The sequence below is a fragment of the Charadrius vociferus genome, unplaced genomic scaffold (genome assembly GCF_000708025.1).
Source record: "Charadrius vociferus isolate BGI_N301 unplaced genomic scaffold, ASM70802v2 scaffold995, whole genome shotgun sequence".
NCBI lineage: Eukaryota > Metazoa > Chordata > Aves > Charadriiformes > Charadriidae > Charadrius > Charadrius vociferus.
Genome location: NW_009648475.1, coordinates 239,530 through 264,428, shown reverse-complemented (window position 1 = coordinate 264,428; position 24,899 = coordinate 239,530). Strand labels below are relative to the sequence as shown.

The 24,899-nt window shown below is 38.4% G+C and overlaps 1 protein-coding gene across 1 annotated transcript in view; it reads left to right on the top strand.

The window, feature by feature from the left end:
* The window catches only part of PARK2 (parkin RBR E3 ubiquitin protein ligase), a gene marked incomplete at both ends in the record, with an annotated part of 403,868 nt that overhangs the window by 200,226 nt on the left and 178,743 nt on the right, over positions 1–24,899 (top strand). The window contains one exon of the mRNA XM_009885674.1: positions 21,913–22,049. Within this exon, the coding sequence (XP_009883976.1) occupies positions 21,913–22,049 (137 nt within the window). The remainder of the gene's footprint in view (positions 1–21,912; positions 22,050–24,899) is intronic.

The following is a 24,899-nucleotide window of genomic DNA, read 5'->3' as shown; positions in this document are numbered from 1 at the left end:
TTACAGGCTCGCTCTTCTACAGCATTATGTTAACAAAAATCCTGATGACACGATATGAATATGTTGGAAATGAGGGACTGAGAGCCCAAAGTGAGATGTAAAGCAGTTGTGAACTTCAAAAGTTTTCATCTGCACTCTGACAAGTTCTTCTATCCTAACCAACTTCACATCTATTCAAAATACGGGTCTTCGATGTGGAACACAAACAAAAATGGCCTCTCATCATAATGAACTGTGTGGGTTTTTTGCTGTGCCTCACAAGGGAGCAGGTTAAACATTAATAAACTATTTTCATTAGTGACATAAGCTATTGTGTGAAAAATACTCAAAGGTTTAAAAGTTTAAAATTGTGGTGAACATCATGGCTTCACTTCGTCTTCTGTCTTCTACTGACAGCCGTTTTCCTGAAATCTTTCACAATCTTTTTTTTTTTTTTTTTTTTTACTTTAACAGATGATGAATCTGCTTGTATATTTACTAAATACTACTTTTATCAGCAAAACACTCTTATTCAAAATTTTATCTCTGAATTCAGCTTCCCTCTGGTCTCTGATATTGTCATCTCCTATTGTGGGTCCCAGGAACCATTCAAAGGAAGCTTCTGTAGGATCACCTTCCTCCATCCACCATCACTCTCTGGTATTGGTGCAGATCTCTCTACAGATAAAGGCGCCTGCCTAATCAGCTTTCCTTTTGCCTGTCTTCCCAAGAAATGAGTAAATTTTTCACAGTTTGAATTTTACTGAGAAAGTAAGAAGGACATTCCATTCCTTGAACCTGTGACCGTGGCAATCATGGTAATTGTAGGCTCTAGTTATTTTTCTCTGTTTGAGTTAAATGTCTTGATTTAGATTGTTTGTAAAAGACTCTCATTCTGTTCCCACTGTGATGCTGTGAAGCACAAACATCAGACACTCATCCTGACTCAGGACGCCTACATGCTGTCTCTGTGGTTCACCTGGTAAAAAAGCGCGTATTATTCCAGACAAGTCATTTTATTTCCCCATGCCTTTTTACCTCCTTTGTTTATTTAGATTCTTATCTTTCTTATGTCAGGAACTGTCTTTCATTCTGTATTTTAGATTATGCCCAGCACAATGAAGTATCACTCTTCCTTTTGTCTTCTGGCATGACTATAATTCCAATAATGAATAGTAATCACCTGTATCTTTGAGCATCTTGTAAATCAGTGGTATTTTCACGAGCTGAGGAAAACTTTCATGAGTATCTTCCTTCTGTTGTAAACAGTTTGATTTATCTTATTTTGATGCAGGTGATTTATACATTTAGAAATGGAAAATCCTGAAAAACCCTGAAACTTGGAAGCCATCTTTGCTAGGGGTTCCTCACTGAAGATCACTGAATCCATTCAATGACATATTTCTGAATTTAATCTCAGACTTCCTCTACGACAGCCAAGAAATTATATTACTGTGCCTAACCAGTGACCGTGATATGGCCGTTTCAGGATTGTGGCAATTTACTGCTGATGCAATCCAGGTGAAAATACCCTGTATGAGGACAACCTTTCTTCTCCTTTCTCCTCTTTGTTATATGTTGTTTGCATTGAATATACCACTGTTCAAAAAATTGTGTTGTGCACTCAAAAAAAGACATAAGTAACAGGAGAAAGAAAAAACAGAAAGGTAATCTGGGTAAGATATAAAACGTAATTCTGAGTGCATTTTTCTAGTTCTTGGGCTTTGGGGGGAGTTTTATGTATCTGTTGTGATTTTTTTAAGGAACTTAATTTAATTCACAGAAAAGTCTTTCTTGCGGATGGTGAAGTTAATAGTAAAATGGCAGAAGCCTCCAGAAGTTTTGTCAAATGTTTTAGTAGCATGTAAAGGGAGATACAGAGGAGACGGACAAGGTGCAAATAATACAAAGGAGGTCAGAGAAATGCCAAAGCATCTTAGGATCCAAATGCCATGAAAATCCTGTCTGGCAGAGGTGGGCCATTTCTTATTAACGTCTCCTCCAGGGCAAGCACGTGAGATGTTGCTCTGATGCTGGCAAACCAAACTTTTGTTATGTTTCTTTTATGCTTCCTTAAAATTTCTGTAATTTCCTTTAGTGGTCTAGATGCTGCTTAAGGAGATTTCCATGTACAGGGTGGATGGGAACTCTTGAACTGACAATAGGGGACTTGGCAACCTTTAAATTTTTCCAGCTCTTTTTATGCCTTTTGTTTCCCTTGTGGCTTATCTGGCATGCAGTGTTTCAGAGTTAGTCCCAGAAATGCTAAAAGCTCTCCCACAAAGTTTACTTAATCAAGCTGGACATAAATAATACTCCATACTCTTATTTTCCTTGTTGAATTTACATCTTAATTAATTATGTTTAAAGTGTGTAATGTGAGCTTATGTTTTGCGAACAAATACCTGCGGCTGTTTTCTGACTTGTGTATAATGCCTTAGCATTTCAGGTTGCGTGTTGCTTTGATTTGGGTTTATTTGTTTGTTTGTTTTTCTCTGCCATTAAACATTAAACATTATCAAGAAGAGAAAAAAAAGAGGCAAGGCCTTTCCAGCCACAAATACTTTGTCGAATCAGGATACACATCATATCCAATGTAATTTACCAAGCGAAGCCCCTACCTGTACTTTTTTCGTGACAGTCTTTCCAGATGTTTTGTAGTTCTTTTCTTTTAACATAAATGTAGACAAGCTGAAATAGATACTAAGTAAGAAAGCAAGAACCAAAGAAGCCACTATGAATTATTCATAAATTGCCTTCTTTTCTGATATATTTGATATTTTCTTTCTTCCCAGAGGATAAAAGATATTAGCAATGAGTATGTGTGCCAACCTCAAGGTACATTGAGCTTGGTATTGTTCAGTATTACAACAGGAAATCCTTCAGTGAGGGCAGAATGTGTGTACATAGATAAATATGCTTTATATCACAGTGAGGTAGAAAACTACTGCATATTTTCACTATCTTTTCCAAACCAAACTTTTTTATTATTTTGTGATACAGTGACATAACAATCCCAGGACAAAAAAAAAAAAAAAAAAAAAAAAAAAAAAAACCCCCCCCCCCCCAAAAAAAAAACAAAAAACCAAAAAAAACCCCAACAAAAAAAAAAACCAATGCCCAAACATATTTATCTTCTGTTTTCAGAACAAGTTACTAATACCCTTGGGGATATAGGAGGGCTCTGCAACTGCTTTGACAAATGTGTTCTACAGCACTTAGAGGGGGAATCTTTTGTGAACCAAGTAAAGAACTGTAATTTTTTTAATGCAAACAGCTAACGTCCATACTATGAGAAAAAGAGATCATTTCAAATATCTTTATTTATTTTGCTAGTATCTCAGGAATTAGTGTTAAGTTTTTGTTTGTTTGTTTTGTTGGGAGTTTTATATGTAGATCTGTTCAGGTACAAAGAGATCTGAAGAGTCATTAATGGGAAAACCTAAAGACAGGAATCAAAGAAAAAGAGTGCAGAAACTCAGTACTAAAACTTCTAATTCCAGACCTGAAACTGTGGAATATTTCTCAGATTTCAGATCTGTGGGAGCTCTATGGTGCAAACTTGATTTAAAATTGAAAGTAAAAAAAGCACATTATTTTTGACATTTGGTAGAGTATCATATATTATGTTTTCACAGAATTGCTACTTTAGAATAAATTTAGGGCTTACTATGGGATGGGTGTTGCTAAGGGTCTTTCTACTTGATGGAAATATCAGACCTTCCATCCCTGAAATACATTTCCTGAGGGCTGCGTATCAGCAGTGGGACTCTTTGCTGTACTGAAGATGATGTATTTCATTTAAGAAGATAACTGACAAGATATCAAGCTTATTTTGGCAGACAATTTAACATTCAACCAAAATAGTTGCAATTGCAGAAATAGTTTGCAGGTTCCAATGGTGAAAAGAGGAATAAAATGAAATCTTAGTGTAAACTCCCTTTCAGTTGTTATTGTTGCTTTTACTAAAATAAATTTGCAGAGAGGCAGAAGAACACAGGAACCAGCTTCATTTTCATCTGACCAGAAGTGTAGAAATTGTAATTTAAATATATAGATGGGGTAATTAATGCCAAAAAGATACCTTTTCTAAATACTCAAGCTTCAGGCCAGATTAACTAGCCTAAGACCACTTCCTCATGAAGCGACTGGTAGTTATGGCTGTGGTAACTTTTTTTAAGCATGTCCTTACTGTTAAGAAAAATGGGTCCCTGAAGCTGTCATACCAGTAAGCATCCAGACGCTGTATTTTTCTTGGGTTTGGCTGCAGCACATAGCCTGCTCCCTGGATAATCAGAAAGACATGCTTCAGCTGCTGGTTTCCAGTTGTTGCAATAATGTGCTAACATGCTGGTCCCCTGAAACAGCCTGCTTATTAACTGTGATGCCCAAAATGCCATCTGGAGTGTTATTCAGACATCTATAATTATTCTGTCTACTTCTATTTGATTGTCTGCTTTGCGTGCTCTTTATTCCTTTTCATTTTTTCTTTCCTTTTTTTTTTTTTGACTTGGCATGGAATCATTTCATCTTCTCATCTAGCAGTACCAACAGCTCTCCTATAAGTTTCTTTTACATGAAGTTCAACATAAAACTTTCTAGAAGTAATTCTCAGAAACAAACTGCAGAATCTCTCCGTCTTCAAGTTAGAGTGGAAAGAAATAGCATAATAATCACTTTGACAGAAACTAATGATCATAGTGGTCTGAATTCTTTGCTTCCTGTCTTTGTCCATTTACATTTGTAGCTAGAGGATATAAAATATTTCCAACTCGTGTGACAGGTCATTGCCCTTTCAGCGTAAGTGTTATTTACCTTAAGGGGTACAGGTCAGCGTGGGGCAGGTTCCCCAAGCCATCAAGTAGAAAGGGACCTGTAAATATGCAAAGTAATTTGTTTGATCTGTTTATATCGCCACTGTTTGTTCTGTTATGTGAAAGCACTCTTGAGATCTTGCTAAAATCATGAAGACTTCAAGAAATTATTTATTTGGGTATTAAACATATTCTCTATGGATTTGCTGTGGCTTTTCAATATAGTGCTTGTTAGTTGCAAACAGCTAAGAAAAGTGTGAAGCTGAAAATAGAAAATAATATGAAGGAGATAACTTGCATGGCGATAGGTTTGAAAGATACTATGTGCCATATGAGTTAAAGAGAAAAATTAATATATGCATCCCCTAAGTGTTTTCCACAATATTATATCTTGTTGAAATATCTCGGTTTGGCATCTCGTGGCAGAATTGTCCCTACGTCACTTGCTGGCTGCTGCTAACCTAGGAAGCATACATAGCTTTCTCTGAGCAGTCATTTCGCTTTTCCTTTTTCTGTCTAGTTTTATGTGACTGGAAAATAGCTCCTATTGCAGGGCAGAAAAGGGATGAGAAAGAGTTAAAGGTTTTAATATGATCACTGGCATGTGCCAGCCGAGGCCAGAGAAGTATGTATGAAGGATGAGGGGGTTAATAAATGGGCCGGAGATTAATAAATAGTCAGTACTTAATTTTAGCTTCTTGCGCTCAGAGAATTGAATTTGTAATCCCCGTGTAGCGATTTGTGGACAGTAGCCCCATCTAGGGGTAGATCTGAATATTTCTGCTGTCTGGAGTATACCTAATGGGGGAAGGGAGGCTTTGGGATGTACCCAGATGCATTCTGAGATACAACCTGAGACTAGAAACAGGTACATGCAAAGCACGATGCCTTTATTAGTAGGATGCGGGGGAAGAGGCTGCTTAAAGTAAGAGTTTGAAAGATCAAGAAGAATTCTAAACATGCTAATATTGCAGTGCCGTGGTCCTATGGCACAGTGAAAAGTGGCAAGTGAGGGCTGAGTCCTGCCTTCCCAGTGCCCCACACGTGGTCTGCAGCAACAGGGAAAACAAGCAATCCGCAGTTTGGGCTGTCACAAGGCAGGAGCAAGAAAGCAGGGCAGGATGTTTGTAAAAGGCCAGCTGTTTCTCTGCAAAATGCAAACGGGTATCTGCTGCTTTTTAAGTATCTTCCCTAGCATTAATTTTAAATTTTAGCTGTTATGCTTTAGCAGGGCTCATGTGGGGGCCTCTGATGAGAAGAAATGCACGGCCTGAGCTATCACCCAGACTGGATAACCTCATCTCCTTTGAGAAAATGATTTTACACATGAAGGCTGAGGTCACTGGCAGGATGATACGGAAAAGCTTGCACTGGGGCCATATAAATTGTGCCTGATGTGGAAAGAGGAGGTTTTTTGTTCTTAGGCCCTTAACTTTCATGAGCTGCTTTATTAACATAAAATTGGGGGGGGGGGGGGGGGTTTTTTTTGGTGGCTGATGCTGTTTTTTCTTGCCTTTTTATATAAAAAAAATGCTATATGTGAGAATTCATCTTTGAAGTTGAAAATATATAAATAGTAAGGAAGTTAGAACATAAAACGTTCTGTGATGTTATTGAAGTGACCTTGTTGCCTTTCTTTTCACTCCATCCTCTTTTTTTCCTGGAAGAAAATTATTTGAACAAGACAACCTCTTTGTATCTTTGTAGAAAATGTGACCTGCTCAGTCAGTTGCCTTGCAGGTCTGTCTTAGCGTGGGGAGAGAGAAAAGGAAATATGACTGCATGTAAGACTCTAGTTTTAAGGTCAGCCATTCCAGATGACAAATTTAACAGAATTATGTACAGCATTTTTTCCACCATCCTCATTCTGATCAAGTGATCTTGAGTAGAAGGAATAACCAGATTAGGACTTCAACGTGACTATTGACATAAATGAGCCTGTATGTGCAACTGGAATGAACAGCCTAGCATTGGCAATGCTCCAGAGACTCTAAATCAAAAACCAGAGTGAGAAAGAGAGAGAAAGAGACAGAGAGGGCGGGATGAATACTGTATTTAAACACAAGACACTGGGACAAATATTTGCACAGTTGTGTCACTGTGGAATGTTTATGATAGAATAATCCTCTTCAGCTCTCCCACCCTAATAACTTCACACAAGTTAGTTGTGATGAAGCAAATACTTGACTGGACTTTTTCTTTCTTTTTTTTTTTTTTTTTTAGAAAAGGATATTGTTTCAGTACAGCACGAAATTCCTATGGCCTTTTGAAATAAGAAGCATATTTTCCACATTCACACACACACAAAAATATACTGTTGCATAGCAAAGCCAAAGTCCAAGCAAGGCTTCTTTCACCCAGCGTGTATTAGTACTAGAACTTCTGAGCTGTGTTGCTGTTCTTATGTGTGCGTGTGCTGTGTGGCAGCCCATTTATGCATTTTCCACTGTGCTGGGGCTTACATCACTGTCGTATTAGTCTAAGCAGAATGGAGCAGATTGTTTATTTTGGTTTAGCTCTGCTTCAGGCTGTAACATCAGATGTAGCTCCTAGAGTGACAAATTCCAATTGCAGTGTCACAGATTAAACAAGGGTACAGAGGAGCCCTGCAAGCAGTTTTGTTTCTCATGGGAGGGAAAGGATACTGTGCTTGCTAAAGTTAGTATATATGATTCCAACATGAACAAAATAAAATAATCCTCTCCCATAACTTTCTTCTGTTTAAGAAGTACGTTGCCCAGAACCCTCCCACACACTCTTCAGTTTGCGGTTGCAATCTTCAGTTAGTTAGTTAGTTAGGCTTAGTCTAACCTTCTATTAATGAATGGTGCAACTCTGCATTGCTTTTATGAAATATAGTAACTTTTAGCTTTGTTTGTTCTACTGTATGCTAGTATGTCATTCACAGAATCACAGAATCAAAGAATGGTTGAGGTTGAAGGAACCTCTGGAGGCCAGCTGGTCCAGCCCCCTGCTCAAGCAGGATCACCTAGCACAGGTTACTTGGGCCATTTCCAGACACCTTTGGAATATCTCCAAGGATGGAGACTCCACAAACTCTCTGGGTGACATGTACCAGTTCTTGGTCATCCTCACAGTAAAAAAGTTTCTCCTTATGTTCAGACAGAAGCTCCTGTGCTTCCATTTGTACCCATTGCCTCTGGTCCTGCCACTGGCCACCGCTGAAAAAAAGCCTGTCTCTGTCATCTTTACACCTTCCCTTCAGATATCTGTACACTGATGAGATTCCCCCTGAGGCTTCTCTTACCCAGCTCTCTCAGTCTTTCCTCATATGAGAGATGCTCCAATCCCTTAATCATTTTAATGGCCCTTTGCTGGAGTCTGTCTAGTAGCTCCATGTCTCTCTTGTACTGGGGAGCACAGAATTGGACCCAGCACTCCAGGTGTGTCTCATCAGTGTCGAGTAGAGGGGTAGAGTCACCTCCCTTGACCTGCTGGCAACACTCCTCCAAGTGCAGCCCACAATACCGTTAGCTTTCTCTGTGGCAAGAGCTTATTGCTGGCTTATGTTCAACTCAGTGTCCACCAGGGCCCCAGGCCCTTTTCTGCAAAGCTTCTGTCCTGCTGGTTGGCTCCTATCATATGCTGGTGCCTGGGGTTATTCCTCCCTAGGTGCAGGACTTTGTACTTTTGCCACTTGCATAAGCCCTTCTTGTTGCCTTTGACATCTCTCAACAGATTCAGTTCCAGGTAGTCTGGCTTTCCTAACTAGGCCCCTGCATGCTTGGGCAGTGCTTCTATGTTCCTTCCAGGTTACCTGAGCCTGATTCCACCTTCTGCATACTTCCATTTTATGTCTGAGGTTTTCCAGGAGCTCCATGGTCATCTATGAAGCCCTCTTGACATTTTTGTCTGACTTCCAGCATTGGGATGGACCATTCTTGAGCTTGGAGAAAGTGATCCTTGAAAATAAACCAGCTTTCTTGGGACTCTTCCAAGCAGATTCTTGAAGAGGCCAAAGTCTGCTCTCTTGAAATTCAGGATTGTAATCTTGCATTTTGCCCTGCTCCCTCCTCTCAGGATCCAGAATTCCACTATCTCATGCTCACTGCAGCCAAGGCTGCCTTCAACCCTCACATCTCCAACAAGACCCTCATTGTTTGTGAGCATGAGGTCCAGCAGAACACCTCTCCTTGTTTGCTCCTCTGTCACCTGGGTCTGGAACTTACACCTTCATACATTTCACTCAGCAACTATATATTGCACTACGCACGGTTGGTTTCCAGGGTGATTAAGTATCACCTCTACAGTGGAGCATTAATATTATCATCAAAAAACATTTGAAGGCATTTTCTTCCCAGAAACAGGCGTAGTAGCTTTATCTCAGCTAGACTTTTCTGAAATATCCATGACAGATAAGGAGAGTGACTTTTTAGAATATAAGATGATTATATGAATAAGTATAGCAAATAATAAATAAAAAATAAGTAAATTGGATGAAAAGGCTAGGGATGAATTTCTCAAACTTCTCAGGTTTGAGAAACTTCTCACTTACCCAATTTGAAGACACGTATTTTTGTAATAGGCCTTCTTTTGTGTTATCTTAAAAATGTGCAATGCTCTTGCCTGTGACACTCAACTTTGAAAGTTTTGGCCTCTTTGAAAGTGTTCCATTAATTTTATTTGCTTTGCATTGTAATTGAGGTGACATTTTTGCTGCAATTTTCTGATTGTTCTGATTGTGACTTCTCTCAGGATCATGACCCATTATCGGAGAAACACTGTGAGAGAGTTGCAAGTACCTGGTTTGCCACAAAATTTTGATCTCCCACAGGTTTCACAGTTGACCAGTTTTACTGTCCTCGGTGTGTAGTCAGTTCTGATTAATGCAGGAGTAAGCAAGATTAAAATTAGGCCCCATCCTCTGAGTACAGATGAGAATCTTGACAAGGTTGCTGAAGGTCTTCACCTTGCAAGGTACATAACAAATGTCTCCCATGCAATTCACGGCATGTGCAGGATGGTGAAGGTCATGTGGGCACATGTGGCTTTTAAAGAGCTACAGCTTTCCCCCCGTCCCTGAGAGCTTGCATTTAAAGCATAACCAACCCCATCATCCAACTATTAGTTAAATGAAAGGTCTTATTTCATCATATAACTTCTCAAATATTGAATATTAAAAGATCAGAAGTTTCTCAGTAGTTAATTGAATGTAAAATTAAGATGTGAATAATGCTAAGAAGAAATCCTCTGGCAATGTACAACGTGCTGTGTTTATCATAAATGAATCTATACCTGTTGCCTCTGTGTTTCTAGAAACTGGAGTTTGTACAGTAAATACAGAATGCAGAATCAGACTATATGGGAAAAGTGTCATGTAGCATCGCTTTCATGGGAGGTGTCATCCTCTTTTATTGAACTAGATTCCTGGCTCCATGAAAACCCAGGGTGACCAAGATGACCTTGATTTGGAAATGATAGCTGAAAGTAGAACTAGAGAGATGTTGAAGGAGGGATCCCAAGGACAGAGAGAGAAAAACAAAGTAGTAGGGAATTAATTTTGGAGGCAAAGGCGTTGCTGCAGGGAGTGCTTTGTTTATTTAAATGATAGAAGAAATAGCTGCTGAAAGCATTGTGTCTGTCATGGAAGATGCAGGAAAATATCTTTTAAAAGAAAATAGCTACAAATACATGAAATAAGCAGCCTGCTAGCCCTATTTTTAGATCTCTGGGATGTCTCTGTAAAGTAGAATAGGTAGCTGTACAGACACAGAAAGAGGAGCAAAGACTGAAGCTGGGTCTGGGGGTATGCAAACAAAATTCCTCATGCTTTATATATGTATATTTAATTGTGGAGTTCATGATTATGCATTTTCAGTTCTCTCTGTTAGAAGCAGTTGATGTTAGGAAAATCAGAACGCCTCAGCAGAGGTCAGGGATTTTTTTTTCTGTTGTCAGCTGACATGTCAAGGTGGTTTTTTTAGCTGTTATGTTCACAGAGTGCAGGACACAGATATTTCTACACTTCTGTCACTTTATGTTTAACTTTAAAAAGAGTATGTGAAGCAGAATTGGAAGATATGTAAGCAGCTGACATGTCATATGCACTTGGAAATGTGTCCTGAATACTAACGGTGTTGCTTCTAATCCGATAAACTTCACCCCTTGTAACAAGGCTGTCTATAGTGAGGCTAACCCTCAAATAAAAAGGTCCTTTGCACGCGTACACTGAAATCCTGTGTGGGCACTATTTATAAAACCTGCATGGCCCAGCACTCAGCTGAGCACATGTCGTGTGGTGGTTTAGAGTGCCAGGAGGCTGCCGGGTTTCTGATGCCACAAGACAAGGAAATGTCATTGACTTCTCACACTTCGCCAAAGCAGGCTGGGGTTCAAGGGCTGCTCCCTTCTATAGCTCGTGTTTAGAAACAGAAGGCAAACCTGATGAATCACGCAACAGATCACTGTTGGGCTAGCTAATGTAAGAGAGAATGGGAAACATAGTTGGTACATTATATGACTGGGAATGTGTGAGCCAGTTTTGATAAGAATTGGCCTGAACCTTCTTTGGGAGATCAGTCATGCTCACAGGGTTTGGCAGTTTCAGGAAGGGCTTTGAATTGAATCCATACACTTGGATTGCTGAGTATTCCTAGAAGCTGTCATTTCAAGGGTTATATTTGTTTTGGTTTTGGTGTTGGTTTTTTTTCCTTCCCAGTCTGAGCATTGGCAGGGAATTATGAAGTTGCCACAAAGAAGGAATGAGGCAGAGTCAGCTGCAGTCCCTGTGCAGCTGAAGATGTAACTGCTAGGAAGCCTGGTGTAGTTAGTAGCATGAGCATCCTAAAAATGGTGCCTTATTGCGCTTCCAGCTTTAGATTGGCTGATGGACTTTTGTTATGTCTGATTCTGAACTCTAACTCAGGTCAGGAAGAGCATAGCAGTGAGATTCATTGGCCTTAACCTGTCCCCGAAACTCCTGAATAAGTGGTATGAGCAAGACATTGATTATAGTATTTGCAGTGGAGGGGGGAAGATACTATTTTGACAGACAAGGAAATTCCAGTAAAACTTTTATCAGTTAATTTTATTTCAGAACTAAACTTCCTGTCTTCCTCCACTTAAAAATACAAAGACATCCAATGAATGCTAAAGCAGAATGTTTTCCAGGTAAAATGAAGCAGATGTACAGGTGCGAATATGTTTTCTGTATGCAGCTGCTGGACAATTAATTTTTTTAGATGTGATTAAAATACCTGGTCTGCTCCTGTCAATTTAAAATATTACTATTTTTCATATTGAATTATAACTTTGTAGTTTTTCAAAAAGCGCAAGGCCAAATTTTGGTCAGCTAAAGTCAGTGACCTTTTAGCTATTGATTATAATGAAAACAGAATCAGATCTAGGAAAGAAGTGGCAAGTCTTAACTTTCTGGTAGTCATTTTGGCAACTTCCCTGCCAGTGTCCTGTGTAGTTTTTCATTGCTGTGATATTAGTTGCTCTTTTGCAGACTGCAACTAAACACATTTCTGTAGTATCTTCGGAGAAGCAACACCAGATTCCTACCAGATTCAATCATTGCTTTAGTGCTAATCAAAGTGCACGCTGTGTCCGTGTGGAAATGAGTGGAGCTGAGAGCAATACAACACTCATTCTCTTAACAAAAGTATAAATCCTCTGTATGAACTACTTTCAAAGACATGAAATGACATTGAGAGCAGGATGTATGACTTCAGAAAAGTTTGTACTCCACTAGCTCTACTTGTTAATGTAATTTGGGCAGCTGTATTCACTATGTGCCCTCTCTTTCTCATCACTGAATGTCAAGGCTCTCTTCATTATTACCACAAAAGTTTCTGTCTTCATGAGTCTAGAATTTGGCAGAAAAATCATATATAGGCTAGAAAACAGATGAATTAGAGTTATTTAAAATTAAATATGAAACATCCATTGACATTTCTTTTCTGAGTATTGTTACATGTAAACTTGATAATAGTGTAATTGAATAATGTTTTTCAATAGCCATTATGAGCGTAACTAAGGATATGGAAGTTAATATCCCATAGAAGTTCCTGCAGTCCATTCTGTGAATGGAGCCTTATGCCATATGGCCTTTTAGATTATTTTGAAGCTGAATAAAGAAGTGAGACTCCCTCATTTAGAAAGATCTTTTTCCTTAGCATCTCTAAGAGTTTTCTATCTGAAGATAATGCAGTGCAGAGATTTGAGGTAGGGAATCTGCATTTTTGTTTTTTAGGTTTTTTTCCTTATTTTATATGACAGAATCTACAGCCCACAGTCTAGCTAATCTACTTTTCTCTTCATTACTAAGATCCTAAAATAATGTTTATTTTTTTACTATGACCAATCTTAATCCCAGAGGTTATTTCTACATAACATCTAAATTAAAACCCAAAATCTGATTAAGCCATTCCCTTATGTCCTGGGTTTTGTTTTTTTTTGAAAGAAAGCAGGTACATATCCTGTCTCTTTTAAATAACACTAATATTAAAAAACTTATGAGTGTAAAAACCTTAAGTAAAACTATAAAACTTTAAATTAAATTTTAAGGGTAAAAAATATAACTAAAAATATAACTATTTTTCATCTATAATGTTTCAACTGATTAGAAAAAGTACAATAGTTTGAATGTTTTGCTTAAAAGCAAACGGTAGCGATTAATGAGTGATCTAATTTCCAATGATCTTATTATTATCTGAAGAAATTTAAACATAGAGATGTGTGCATGTTGGGCATTTAAATTCCACAATTTTCCTTGTGACAAGGGCCATAAAGTCAGAAAAAAAATCACAATATGAATATCTTATGATAGTGGTTGTAAGCGGTATAGAAAAATGACATAAACAAGCCATTCTCACTGCTAATACAATTTTCTGATGGACATAGCAAACTATTTTCTTCCGACTCTTAAGGGGAATTAACTGTTTTGTACACTTAAAGTCTACCAAGTCAGAATGCATTCAGGGAGACTTGCTAGCCCAAGGCTTGTTCTTCTTCCCTTTGAGTGGAGGTACTGATGTAGAAGGTGTTCTCAGATAACTGCACCTTGACGTTTATGCTAAGGTATTTGCCTTGAGGAGGAAAGGGTAAAATATTATCTCTAAATTATAATGAAAGTGAGGAGTTGAAAAAAGTGTTTTTCTATAAAGAAATCTCTTTATTATAACAATAACTTGAGGGTGTTTTTGTTTGTAAGATAATAATCATATTTTTGGTTGAGACTGAAGGCTCATTTAATGGGAAGCACCCTCAAGTTATTGTTTGGATGAACACATAAATTGAATATTCATATTTGAAAAGAAAGATGAGAAAAAGTATAAAACAATGTTAACATGGTTAAAGATAATTCTCTAGGAGCAAAAGAACTTAATGTATCGCTTCTACCTCCTGCTTCCTCTTACATCTTTCTTTCCTCTCCTCCTTCCCGCCTTCTCTACCTTACCTTGTTTTCCAGTTGTCTTTTCTTCTATACATGCATGTTAAGAGACACAATCTTAATGTTCATGCACCAGGATGTATTTTCAAAGCTAACTGGAGGGGAATAACTGAAATTTACACAGTGGTAACATGCTGTATCCAACAGTCCTAGTCCCTCCTGGACTTGCAGGGAATGAAGAAGATAATGTGACAGCGTCCCTTAAGACAATATCCAATATTCTTTTCCTCCTGTGTCTTTCCAGGAATTTCAGCACCCTCAAGAAGGCAAAAAGAGGTCATGATCCTGTCATGTCTTTTACACTGGGAAACTTTTCTTCTATGTAATGTATTTACAGACAACATAATTTTCACAGGCTATCTCAAACGGTGTTGGGATTGGAGGTGTAAGTCTAAAAATAAGAAAACAAAATATTTCACTAAGCTTTGGTATTAAGAGAAGGGTCCCGGAATAAAGCTCTTCTACCATAAATCTGTAGTATTAAACTGTCTTAGTTTTTAAAGCAGAGTGGCCACTTGGAGATTGCTGTTGCTTGTTGGAGTCAGCACATGATAACCCCTGGACTATGGCCAGGAACTATTCTGGACTATCTGGCAAGCCTAAAACCATGCCAGGGCCCATTCGAACAATTTAACAGCACAGACAGTTGCATTCCAGTGGCATAAGAACATTTGCTGACAATGTTAATTTTGCTAGCATTGATGTAGGGAGTAAGACTAAATAAGGTTTAAATCCTTGGAAGAAATCAATGGATTCCTCAGCAACCAGTCAGGGGAATAAGAGGCCAGTAGGGTACAAAGACATTTTGTCTTTTTTTGTTTATTCATCTTTAATTACTGAAGGATCTCATGGTGCTGCTTGTGGAGGTAGAGTTAGCCCTTCCTCCTCTTATCGTGGTATCCCATCATTCCCCAACTTCATCAGTTACCTCGCTGATTTTTTAGTTTTTTTTCTGAAAACCATAGGCTGTTTTCTGACTGTATGTCTCTGGTCTGTAAAAGTTGAGTATCTCTAGTCAGAAAGTTAGGAGCCTGTGAAAGGCAGGTTCTTCAGGCAAAATGGACTGTGCGGCTGGTGTGGACTGCCCCCAATGTGCATTTTTGCCTGTGCTTGCTGAGAGCTGGGTGGTGCCTCCAGGGAGAGGAAAGTCTGCTGTGAGTCAGCTTAAATTCCGGAAACAAGCATTTGCCACCCTTCAGTGGCAAAAGCTGAGCATACACGTGACAGAGGCTCTAAGAGGTCGTTGCATACAAAAGAGCCATTGTGGAGGAATCGGTTCACAGTAAGCTGCTGCTCAGCAAGCTACAAAGGTTCTGAGTTAACATTTAAGGAGGTTCTGCAATTCCTACTGTGTTCCTACTGGTGATTATGGTCTTACTTCTGGTGTGCTGCTGTGCACTTGCATACACGTGTAAAATATCATGGTGAGCCTGATGTCAGGGCAGTCCTTGAGCTCCCAGGGGACTGCTGGGAAGAATACTGCAGGTCAATATCCAAGGGTCCCTGAGCTCTGAAGAACCACATCCATGCAAATTCCTCCATGCTCTGTGAAGAGCAAAGACATTGCACACTTATGCTGTCCCGTTGGGGTTTTTTCATATTCCCACTGTCAACAGGCATCAGGGCTTGGGTTAGGGCAGCTTATGAGCTGCTGCTTCCTTTGTTCACGTTTGTCATCCTTTGCTTCCATGACCAAGGTATTTTCCTTTTCTCTCCAGTGGAGCATTAATGAGGTTTTAAAAGCACAGATGAAGGAAAAAGAGCACGTTCTACTGATCTCCTTTCAAAGCATGACTGATTTATCAGTTGTTTGCTGTGCAGAGGAGCGCTGTAGACAGCTAGTCTGATAGATTACAGGAAAAGTTTCTTCTCCAGCCTAATCGCTGTCCATTCCTTGATATCATAAGATTCGGCTGTTAGTGCCGAGGGTGGTTATTGTGTCTGAACACAGAGCTCCGACAAGGCATGTCTGAGTAAGCAGGCATAGCACATATTTAATGCTGGGTCCTAATATGAATGTACCAGTACATGTAACATAGAATTCCTGAGGCTCATGCCTGAGTCCTCAGGAGTTGCCTGTTGTGTTGCCTGCCACAGTGATCACAGATTTTACAGACAGTAATGTGTGTCACTTCCATAGTGTGAAAAAACCTTAACAACAGAGTTAACACGAGCACTGCTGAAAGGATCACTTGCCATCATGTGTGCTAATTTTAAGTGTGCCTGTTTTTCCCTCTTATGTTCTGGTTTATGACTGTCAGGCTGTTCCTGGGTTCTGGCCTCTTGGTGCTGCTTTCCAATAGAAATAAGAAACATGAAAGCACATTTTAGAGGAAAACATGTAACATAATAGAGGAGAAAGTAGGTCAGATTTCACTTGCCAATGCCCCTTTCAGTTAACAGCTGTGGGTCAGAATACATTTTTACACAAAAGCACAGCCAGAAAATTTAAGCTCACACAGTGATGTCTCATGCTGTTCATAACCTTCACTTTATGACCTTTGATGCGTTTCATAGCAACTGATCAAAGACACAAACCCAGAATTTTTTTGGTTGTTTTAGTGGATTTAATATGTCAGTTTTCTGGGAATGTTATATTTATATATACCAGGTTTTTTAATTGGCATAGTCTATGTAAAGATTAATTTTCATCCCATAGGAAGAGGAAAGCAGGATGTACTTTTTGTGTGTTCCTAAAAGCCTGTGAAAGATGGGTTCTTGACTGCAAAGTCATATCAGTGAGATTTCTTTCGTAGTACTTTATCATTGTTTCTTTTCTCTTGTAAGGTCTTGATACCCATTCCAAATGCCTACCCTTGTCTAAATATTTAGGGGCCTGCATTGTTACTTACAGGTTGTCTGCAATTGCTAGGTCACTGTTTCTATTTATCTATAATAGCATATTGCTCATTAAAAGGCAGGATTTGTTGCTATACTTTCCTCCGAACTGCCTCAGTTCTAAAACAGAAATCACTGTGATAATTTTCCTATACTTTCTACATTTGTATTTTATATAAATAGTAGCATCTTTCGAATGGAATTTAATAATCTACTCTAACTGAAAGTACTTGGAAATATTTTTGTGGTAAGAAAACCATGCACTTAAAGCATCATAAACAGGCAATTCTTTCAGTAGTTTTGAATAAGACTGTGGACTGTATGTGATAGACAGGAAAGCCAGATGTGGCACTAGCTTTGTACGAATTAGAAGACTATACTCGCTACATACAGTTCTATGAGGAAGCCATGTGATGGATGAATAATTTGGTTTATTTAGGCATTGTAATTTTGTTCTGCTACAAGGGGAGAGCCAAAACTGATTGAGTGCTGCTCAAGGACAGCATTTCTGTTTAATTGCCTTGTTTATGAAGTAGGAGAGTGCCTCTAGTGGCTATGTCACCAAAGTTTATATTTTCCATAATTTCTTTTTTTTTTACACATTTTATTCAGTGATTCATCTTTTCTTGAGTGGTGCTTACCGATCTGACCTGTAAGTTAACAAAGATTCATTTTGGAATGGCAGAGAGATCCACTTATAAATAAAATTATTTCATGGTACTTACATAGAAAGCTTTTTGAAGTACAGGAGGATTGCCAACATGGAAAAACGTATTAGAAATGCAGAAGTGTGTTATGATAAATATAGCACACATAGGTGGGCTTAAAGGCTATGATATAGCTGTGTGCATTGAGATTTATTTACTGTACAGAAATGAATCCCAAATGGCTATTTTTGCTTCACTGACTGTAATCCCAGCAAGGCAGCCTTATAGACATCTGCTAAGGTTTTTTGTTATTATTTGGTTAAGATTTTGAGAGTGAGGTGAGAAAAATCCAACTGTCACCTAGAAATGACCTCAAGGGGGTTTCACAGATTTGTCCAACATGTTTTTCACAGATTTCTACAGGCTTAGATATATTCCTTGCTCCAAAGTGCTTCAGACTGTGGCTACTCACATTTTCTGAAAAATAATAGACTGATATATGTGGTGTGCTGTTTAACCTTTATTCAGTCAAGCTTTTTTCAAAATACGAAGGATAAAGACCAAGGAAGGGACAACTTGCCCCACATTTTTCTCCAGTAGGCATTGAAAGTTATATAAATTAATGCAGGGTTATGTCTGCAAATAATTCTTTGTGCTGAGTAGCACCTCACGTTCATAGCCATTGGACTCGCTCTCAGTACATTAATAACCGTCACGAGATTTTGGTATATACTAGAACAATTTATTTCCCAGTGGGCTTCTTATCTAAACAAGATCAAGTCTTCCTATCTTTATTTAGGCAGTATACTGTTGCAGTCTATCTGAGAATTATCTGTGTCTTGCTGCTTCTCTGTTAGAGAAGGAGGAAGGAGCGTACAGACCAGATACCGCTTCCAACAGTGCTGTCGTTGTGCCACACAGTTATCCGACAGTAATAACATGAAGCAGAAACATTTAGGTTCTCCTTTCTTTTCCATTTAAGTAAATGCATGCTGATAAAATTCTAATGAAAAGGAATCAGAGCACAGGAGTGAGTGACTTACTATGGAAATTTTCTGTGATGCATTGTAATGTTGGGTTTTCAATTTTTAAACGTGGCAACATTCCTAATTGGCGAACAAAAAGGACCAATTTATCCCTTGCTGTGAGAAACATTTTTCTTATACATTATTCTCATGAAGCCTCTAATTCACCCAAACACATTATGTAAATGGAACCTATGAAATACCTTCTAAAATGTACATCAGATTTACATTACTAGACTGTTATGTTAGATTGAGCAAGGGCCCTTCTTATAGTAGAAGGCAAATTTTTTTACTTTCGTAATACTCCTCTCTAAAATAAATTGTGTTTGGTTCAAGCAAGGCTTCTATTAATAACTCTTGGGGTTATCCTAAATGAGTATTTACTAGCTTCACCTGGGCATTATGAACATAATCTCTACATCTTTGTCTTTACTGATCTTTTTTATCTCTTTATCAAAACTTTTATCTCTCTTTTTAACTAGAAGTGCTTTCTTTTGGTACAAAATCTGCAAGTATTGGAAGGCAGTAACTGTTCCAATGCCAAATGAATTTGGATAAATCTACATTGCATACAGATTGAGTTTCTCAGAGCCTTACGACAGAGATACTGTGGGCTGCGAAATTACCAGACAGTGTGGTAGCTGTGAAAGCTAAGCTTGTGTTTTGTGACACAGTCAGAACGCAGACTTTTATCTAGTTTGTACGCATTGCTTGCGAGTCTGATAGTGTTAAAAGGTAGCACATTTTAACATTAATGTTGTTCCTAAAGATGCACTTTAAATGCGTACATATGTGGCTGTGCTCTTTCTGGAGAATATAGTTTTATTTCAAACAGTTGTAATATATTAAGAAGCAAAATTGATTATCACAAATAATTTACATTAGTAACTGATTGTAGTAATTCATTTGCCTAATGAAGTGCTGTTAGTCTTGGTTTCATACAAGTTTAGGTGGAAGTGTTAATAATGCCATTTCCATTTCTGGCCCAGGTTTTTTAAGATACGCACCTTTTGATGGCTTCCTCTTGTGGATCTTTCCTCACACATTTATATACTTTGTCTTGGAAATGAAGGTCAGAGAGGTGTGAATTTAGATCCAGGGAGCTTCCCACGAAACTAAAAAGATACTCAGGTACTGCAGCAATAAAAATGAGCAATTAACCCTAATAGAGAGATATTCATTAAAGCTGTAGGCAAATTTGATTATATCTGCATTTCAGGAAGATTTCTTAAGGGTACATTTGACTGCTGAGCCATGGGGACTTTTGCACGACAGGGACAAGATAACTGCTCCTCCAGCTATCTATAATGATTTTGGGACCATCCAGAGCTAAAATGATACAGATCAGCTTCTCATTTTGCCTTACAGCTGTCTTTTTAAAATTATTATTTGTTACATTCAGAACAGCAAGTGGGCAACTAATAAGGATTAGTAATGGGAAGGTTTTATTTAATTCAGTTTTTAAGCTGCTTTATTCAACAAAATCCTTAAAACACAGAGATTATATTTTTGGAGATACCAACACATTGCCATGAATTCTATAGTATGTGCAACTCTAAAGCATGTTTTCATGGGAGATTAAATTCTTATATACAGTATCTGAAATTATTATTGATTACATTTTGCAGTTGTGTTCCCACATTGAGGGCTTCGTGATTTACTGTTTCAGTGGATTTTCAAAGCATCGTCTAGCAGGATTTATAGAAGCTATAGCAGTATTGCTAACTCTAATGATTTTATCACAAGTCCTGCTGTATTTGATGTTATATTTTAATACTGGTCTCCTAGAGTACAGTGAATATGTGAGAATTCCTCCTCTTATTTTTAAAAATAATTCTCTTTCTTCCTAGTTACTAAAAAATTTAACATTTTTCCCATTTCTACCTCTGTTTTCCCACAGACAAAAAAAAAAAAAAAATAAGGGTAAAGTAATTCAGCATTTGAATGGGAATCTCACTGTTCTTTTCAGCTTAATGCATCTGTCTCTATATTTTTCCAATTTTGATACTTGAGGTTGGTAATACTCCTCAAGGAGAAGAGATAAGCAAGCACCATTGTGTAACACTTACAGAGCACATCAGTTTATCAAAGGGGTCATAGTCATTATTTTGGAATTGGCAGTTAAGGTATGTCCATCAGGAGTTAACAGAAGTTAGCTTATATTAGAGCAAACCCATTAGGTTTATCACTGTCTTCCTGCAGTGAAGACACATTTCACGTGTACGTAATATTTCCTATATTACTCATTTTCTCTTTCACCTCCAGTATACTGGTCCTGAGCAAGATTTTGGGAGCTGCTGCCCCTCCTTACTGTGGCTACCGCTAGTGAGTTTCTGAGTGCGGGCCAGCTCAGGAGTAAAACTGTCTGTCCTCACTTATTCCAAGTGTTTCCTCTTTGCATCTCCACAAACAGTATCCTGTCAAGCTTGGGATACCCATATTTAGTGTCTCCACGTAGGCGTCTGCATGTGTGGTGGGTGTCTGAGCTCCTGTAATGATCTGTGAAGATTTAGTCCATACAGACAATGGAGCCAAGCGGATGATTCAGCTCACCCTAATGTAGATACCTGGAGACTGATCCGCTCCAGTCTCCGCTAAGTGTATAGACTATAGCGGGAATTTCTTGCTTAGCGTGCAGGTAGGTATTTATATATAGCATTGAAGTTTAGGTGTCTTGCTCCCAAATGGAATCCCATATCTCTGAGCAGAAACCGAATTATTTTGCTCATTATTGCCAAGGGAATGCCCCCAATGTTGCATTCCAATGGCTGCCTTGAGAGGCTGAAGGCACAGGGTGATCTTCACAAAGTCTTATTTAGCTTTCCTAGCTGGTCACATTTCTATTTAATCCTACCTAACACCATTTGATGTTTCACCATATATGATCTTACCTCACCTCATACAAAGGATTTCTGTTGCTAAAGCACTTTTCTTGCTTTAGGTTCCAGTTTTCAGTAAAGTTTCAACTTCCAGTAGAAACTTATTTCCTTTTCCTCGTATCTGATTAATGTTAGAAACCATCTCTTCTTAAAAGTGCTGCAATATGCCAAGCTAAATTCTGGTTTTACGTACATAATAATCTTGTGTACTAGTAATGAAAAATTATTATAAAATTAGAAGTTTTAAACAAAGATTTTTGTGGAGATTGGTTCAGTCCTTGTTAATAATTTTCACTGTTTTGTTTTGAATAGGAGTCCTGTGCTTGTGTTCCAGTGCGTGCATCGCCATGTCATTTGCTTAGACTGTTTCCATTTGTACTGTGTGACTATGCTGAATGACCGTCAGTTCATCCATGACCCAGAGCTTGGCTATTCCCTCCCTTGCGTAGGTATGTTTTAGCTAATTTTCTTTTTAAAAATGTATGTGATTTTGATTTCAGGGCAAGATTTTTTTAATCACTTGTTAGTTTTGAGTATATCTGTGGAATTATACTGTTTTCATAGGAGTTGTTTCATTTCATGGAGAAAATATTTGAATATTGAAGTGGTTTTTGCTGAGCACGTGAACTGGAGAATTAACTGGATTCCAAAGGGCATTTCTCTTAAAAGCAAATGGATACTTCCTTCACATTAGTATTTTATAATCATGAAGGACTAGCAGATAATAGCATTACACTTATGGTTAAAAAAAAAACCAGCTTGACCTCCACATTTCTACTTCCAAATTCAGTAAATTGTTAACTTTCTTGGCCTGTCTTCAAGTACTAATAGAAAAAGGACTGCAATAGGAATTTCAAATAGTCTTCCTGTTGATGAAGCTAATAATTGTCACCTCGTTGAATGAAATGTAGATCACCCTGCGAAAATGGTAGATTATCTGTTTTATCTGAGTAGGAAACAAAGTTTGACTTAACTAAACAAAGGCTTACGCTGAATCTGGAAGATGTGTTTGAGAATCAATTTCATTACACTGGCATATGGACTGCAAAATTCTCAAAAATTTTGCTGTGAAGAAATATATTAGAATTTATTTTTGCTGTTGCTGAATTTGCATATGTGCATCTATGTTTGACACAAGAGCTGTATAGTGGTGTGAGAATAATTTTCCAGCATATTAGAAGCTGCACAGAAGATGGGTTTGCCTGGTTACTGGAATGGCTGACAAATAAGTTTCAAATTACTAGATGAGAGAAAAATTGACAAAATTTATTAGGAGAGTGGCATTTACTTAATATGAGGACATGCCTTGAGGATATTGAAAGTACAGTAATAAGAAACATTTAAAATTACTTATTTTTAATTTTTTCAGGAGCAATCCAGCAATGGTCATCAGTTCACATTCCATTAGAATTGCTGTTTATGTGCTGTCTCACGAGGTCTCATTTTACTTCCCCCCAACAGTTTGCTCTGCTACTGCATTTACACACTGATGTCATACTGCACAAAACACTTTTTAATGTTGTGTTAGAAAACTTGTCATGAGGAACCTAACAGGAACTTTCCACCCAGTGCTCTTCCATTGACCTTGTCATAACTGTAGTACTGTGTGGTCACTCTGTACTCTCAGCCTCCCTCCTTGCTTCTCCAAAAGTTAATCCATTTCTCCTCCCATACAAATCAATTAGCTACTTGAGATGAATACATCTTTTTTTCCCCTCATTTATCAGTTCTCTTCCCTGTTCTCCTTTTAGCTCCTTAGGTTAATCAGTTATCCCAGTGGTGTAGCAGGCAACTCATCTTCCTCCTCTCTTGTGGGCCTCCTTGCAGCCATGGCTGGTGTCACAGTGCTTCCTCCAGTTCAGGCTGCCATGTTAAACTAATGGCCCTTCCACCTCTTCCGTCTGTAAACCCATTGCTAGTCATGCTGCACAAAACTTGTATTAGAATTTTTCTGTATATCTTACAGCTCTAGTTGTTCAGTTCAAAAGTTTTATTCTATGTGTTGAGGTTGAATGCTGTGGGGATTGAGCGGTGGAAGCAGAGTAGGGATAAGATGAGGAGAAAATGCAAGAAGAGAGAGCTGAAATGCTCAGGGATACAATTTCAGTCTTTGAGAGGTGAGAAAGGCCTAAGAAAGGCAGAATGTAAAGGATGCACAAAGGATGACTGTACTTCTATTGTAGAAGTGAGATAGGATTCAGCTGTGGGAATGGAAAAGCAGCTATTGCTGCCAATCTAGCCTCAGCTGTGTTGTACTTCAAGTGTTAAAATATCTAAATATGGAAATGCTAAAATATAGCTAATCTGTCAGATTCAGGAGTTTCAGAACTCCTCAAATCAGAAAGTTGTTTTCAAAATACTGCATGTTAACATAGGAGGAGGAGGAAGAGTAATAATACAATTGCAATACATTTTCTATCTGTTGTCCAGTTAGTAAAAATGTTTCTTGGAAAAATTTCTGTAGAGGCACTGCCCTGTGCCAGTGAAGTGCATAGTTTAGGTGTGCCACAGTGCACTGCTGTTCAGTACAGATATTCTTCAGCTAGAGCTGAATCATGACGCTGAAGGGAAGGAAGTATAGTTGTGTCAGTACAGGCCGTAGGTCAGGCTCTTTCATGCTTCTGGTAGGCTGATGAAGACGGATCAGGCAAATACTACTTCAGGACCTGTGCTAGTGTCTCTGCGCGGTGGTGTGTGGTGCTGTCTATGCGTACCTGCTTGCTCAGAGTCAGCCTGATTATCTCCAAGAAGTATTGACGTTCTACTCTGCTGGCATGCTTTGTGTTGGAGAGGTTCTCAATCACAATCTCTGAGTATTCGTGGTTTTAAATAATATTCCATCTAAACCTAAAATTATTGCTACCTCCGTCAGTTCTCTTTGTTGTGTTATCAATTCTATATCAATAAAAGCATTTGTAAGCATTATCTTCCAGACTGCTTTGCAGGGTGAAGAATCTAATCAGTGCTGTCGTAACTTCACTGGTTCATTTCTGCAGCTACCTAAACCTGACTTTATGGTATGCAAGAAATGTGTTTTTTTCTGGAATTAGGTTATATTTGAGTTAGGAACGGATGAGTATTTTTTGTCCTTTGAGAAATCATGAGGCTGAGTTGCATGATGCCTGTGAAGAAGAGGAATGCCCGAGTTGCCAACCCCTTCTCTCTTACCATTCAGCTACAAAGGATTTTAGCCTCCTTCATAGCTGTGAATCCAGCACCTTTCGTCAACAATGAATTCAATTAAGAAACATTCAGAACAGTATCATGTGATTTTCTTTTCCACTTATCATGGCATTCCT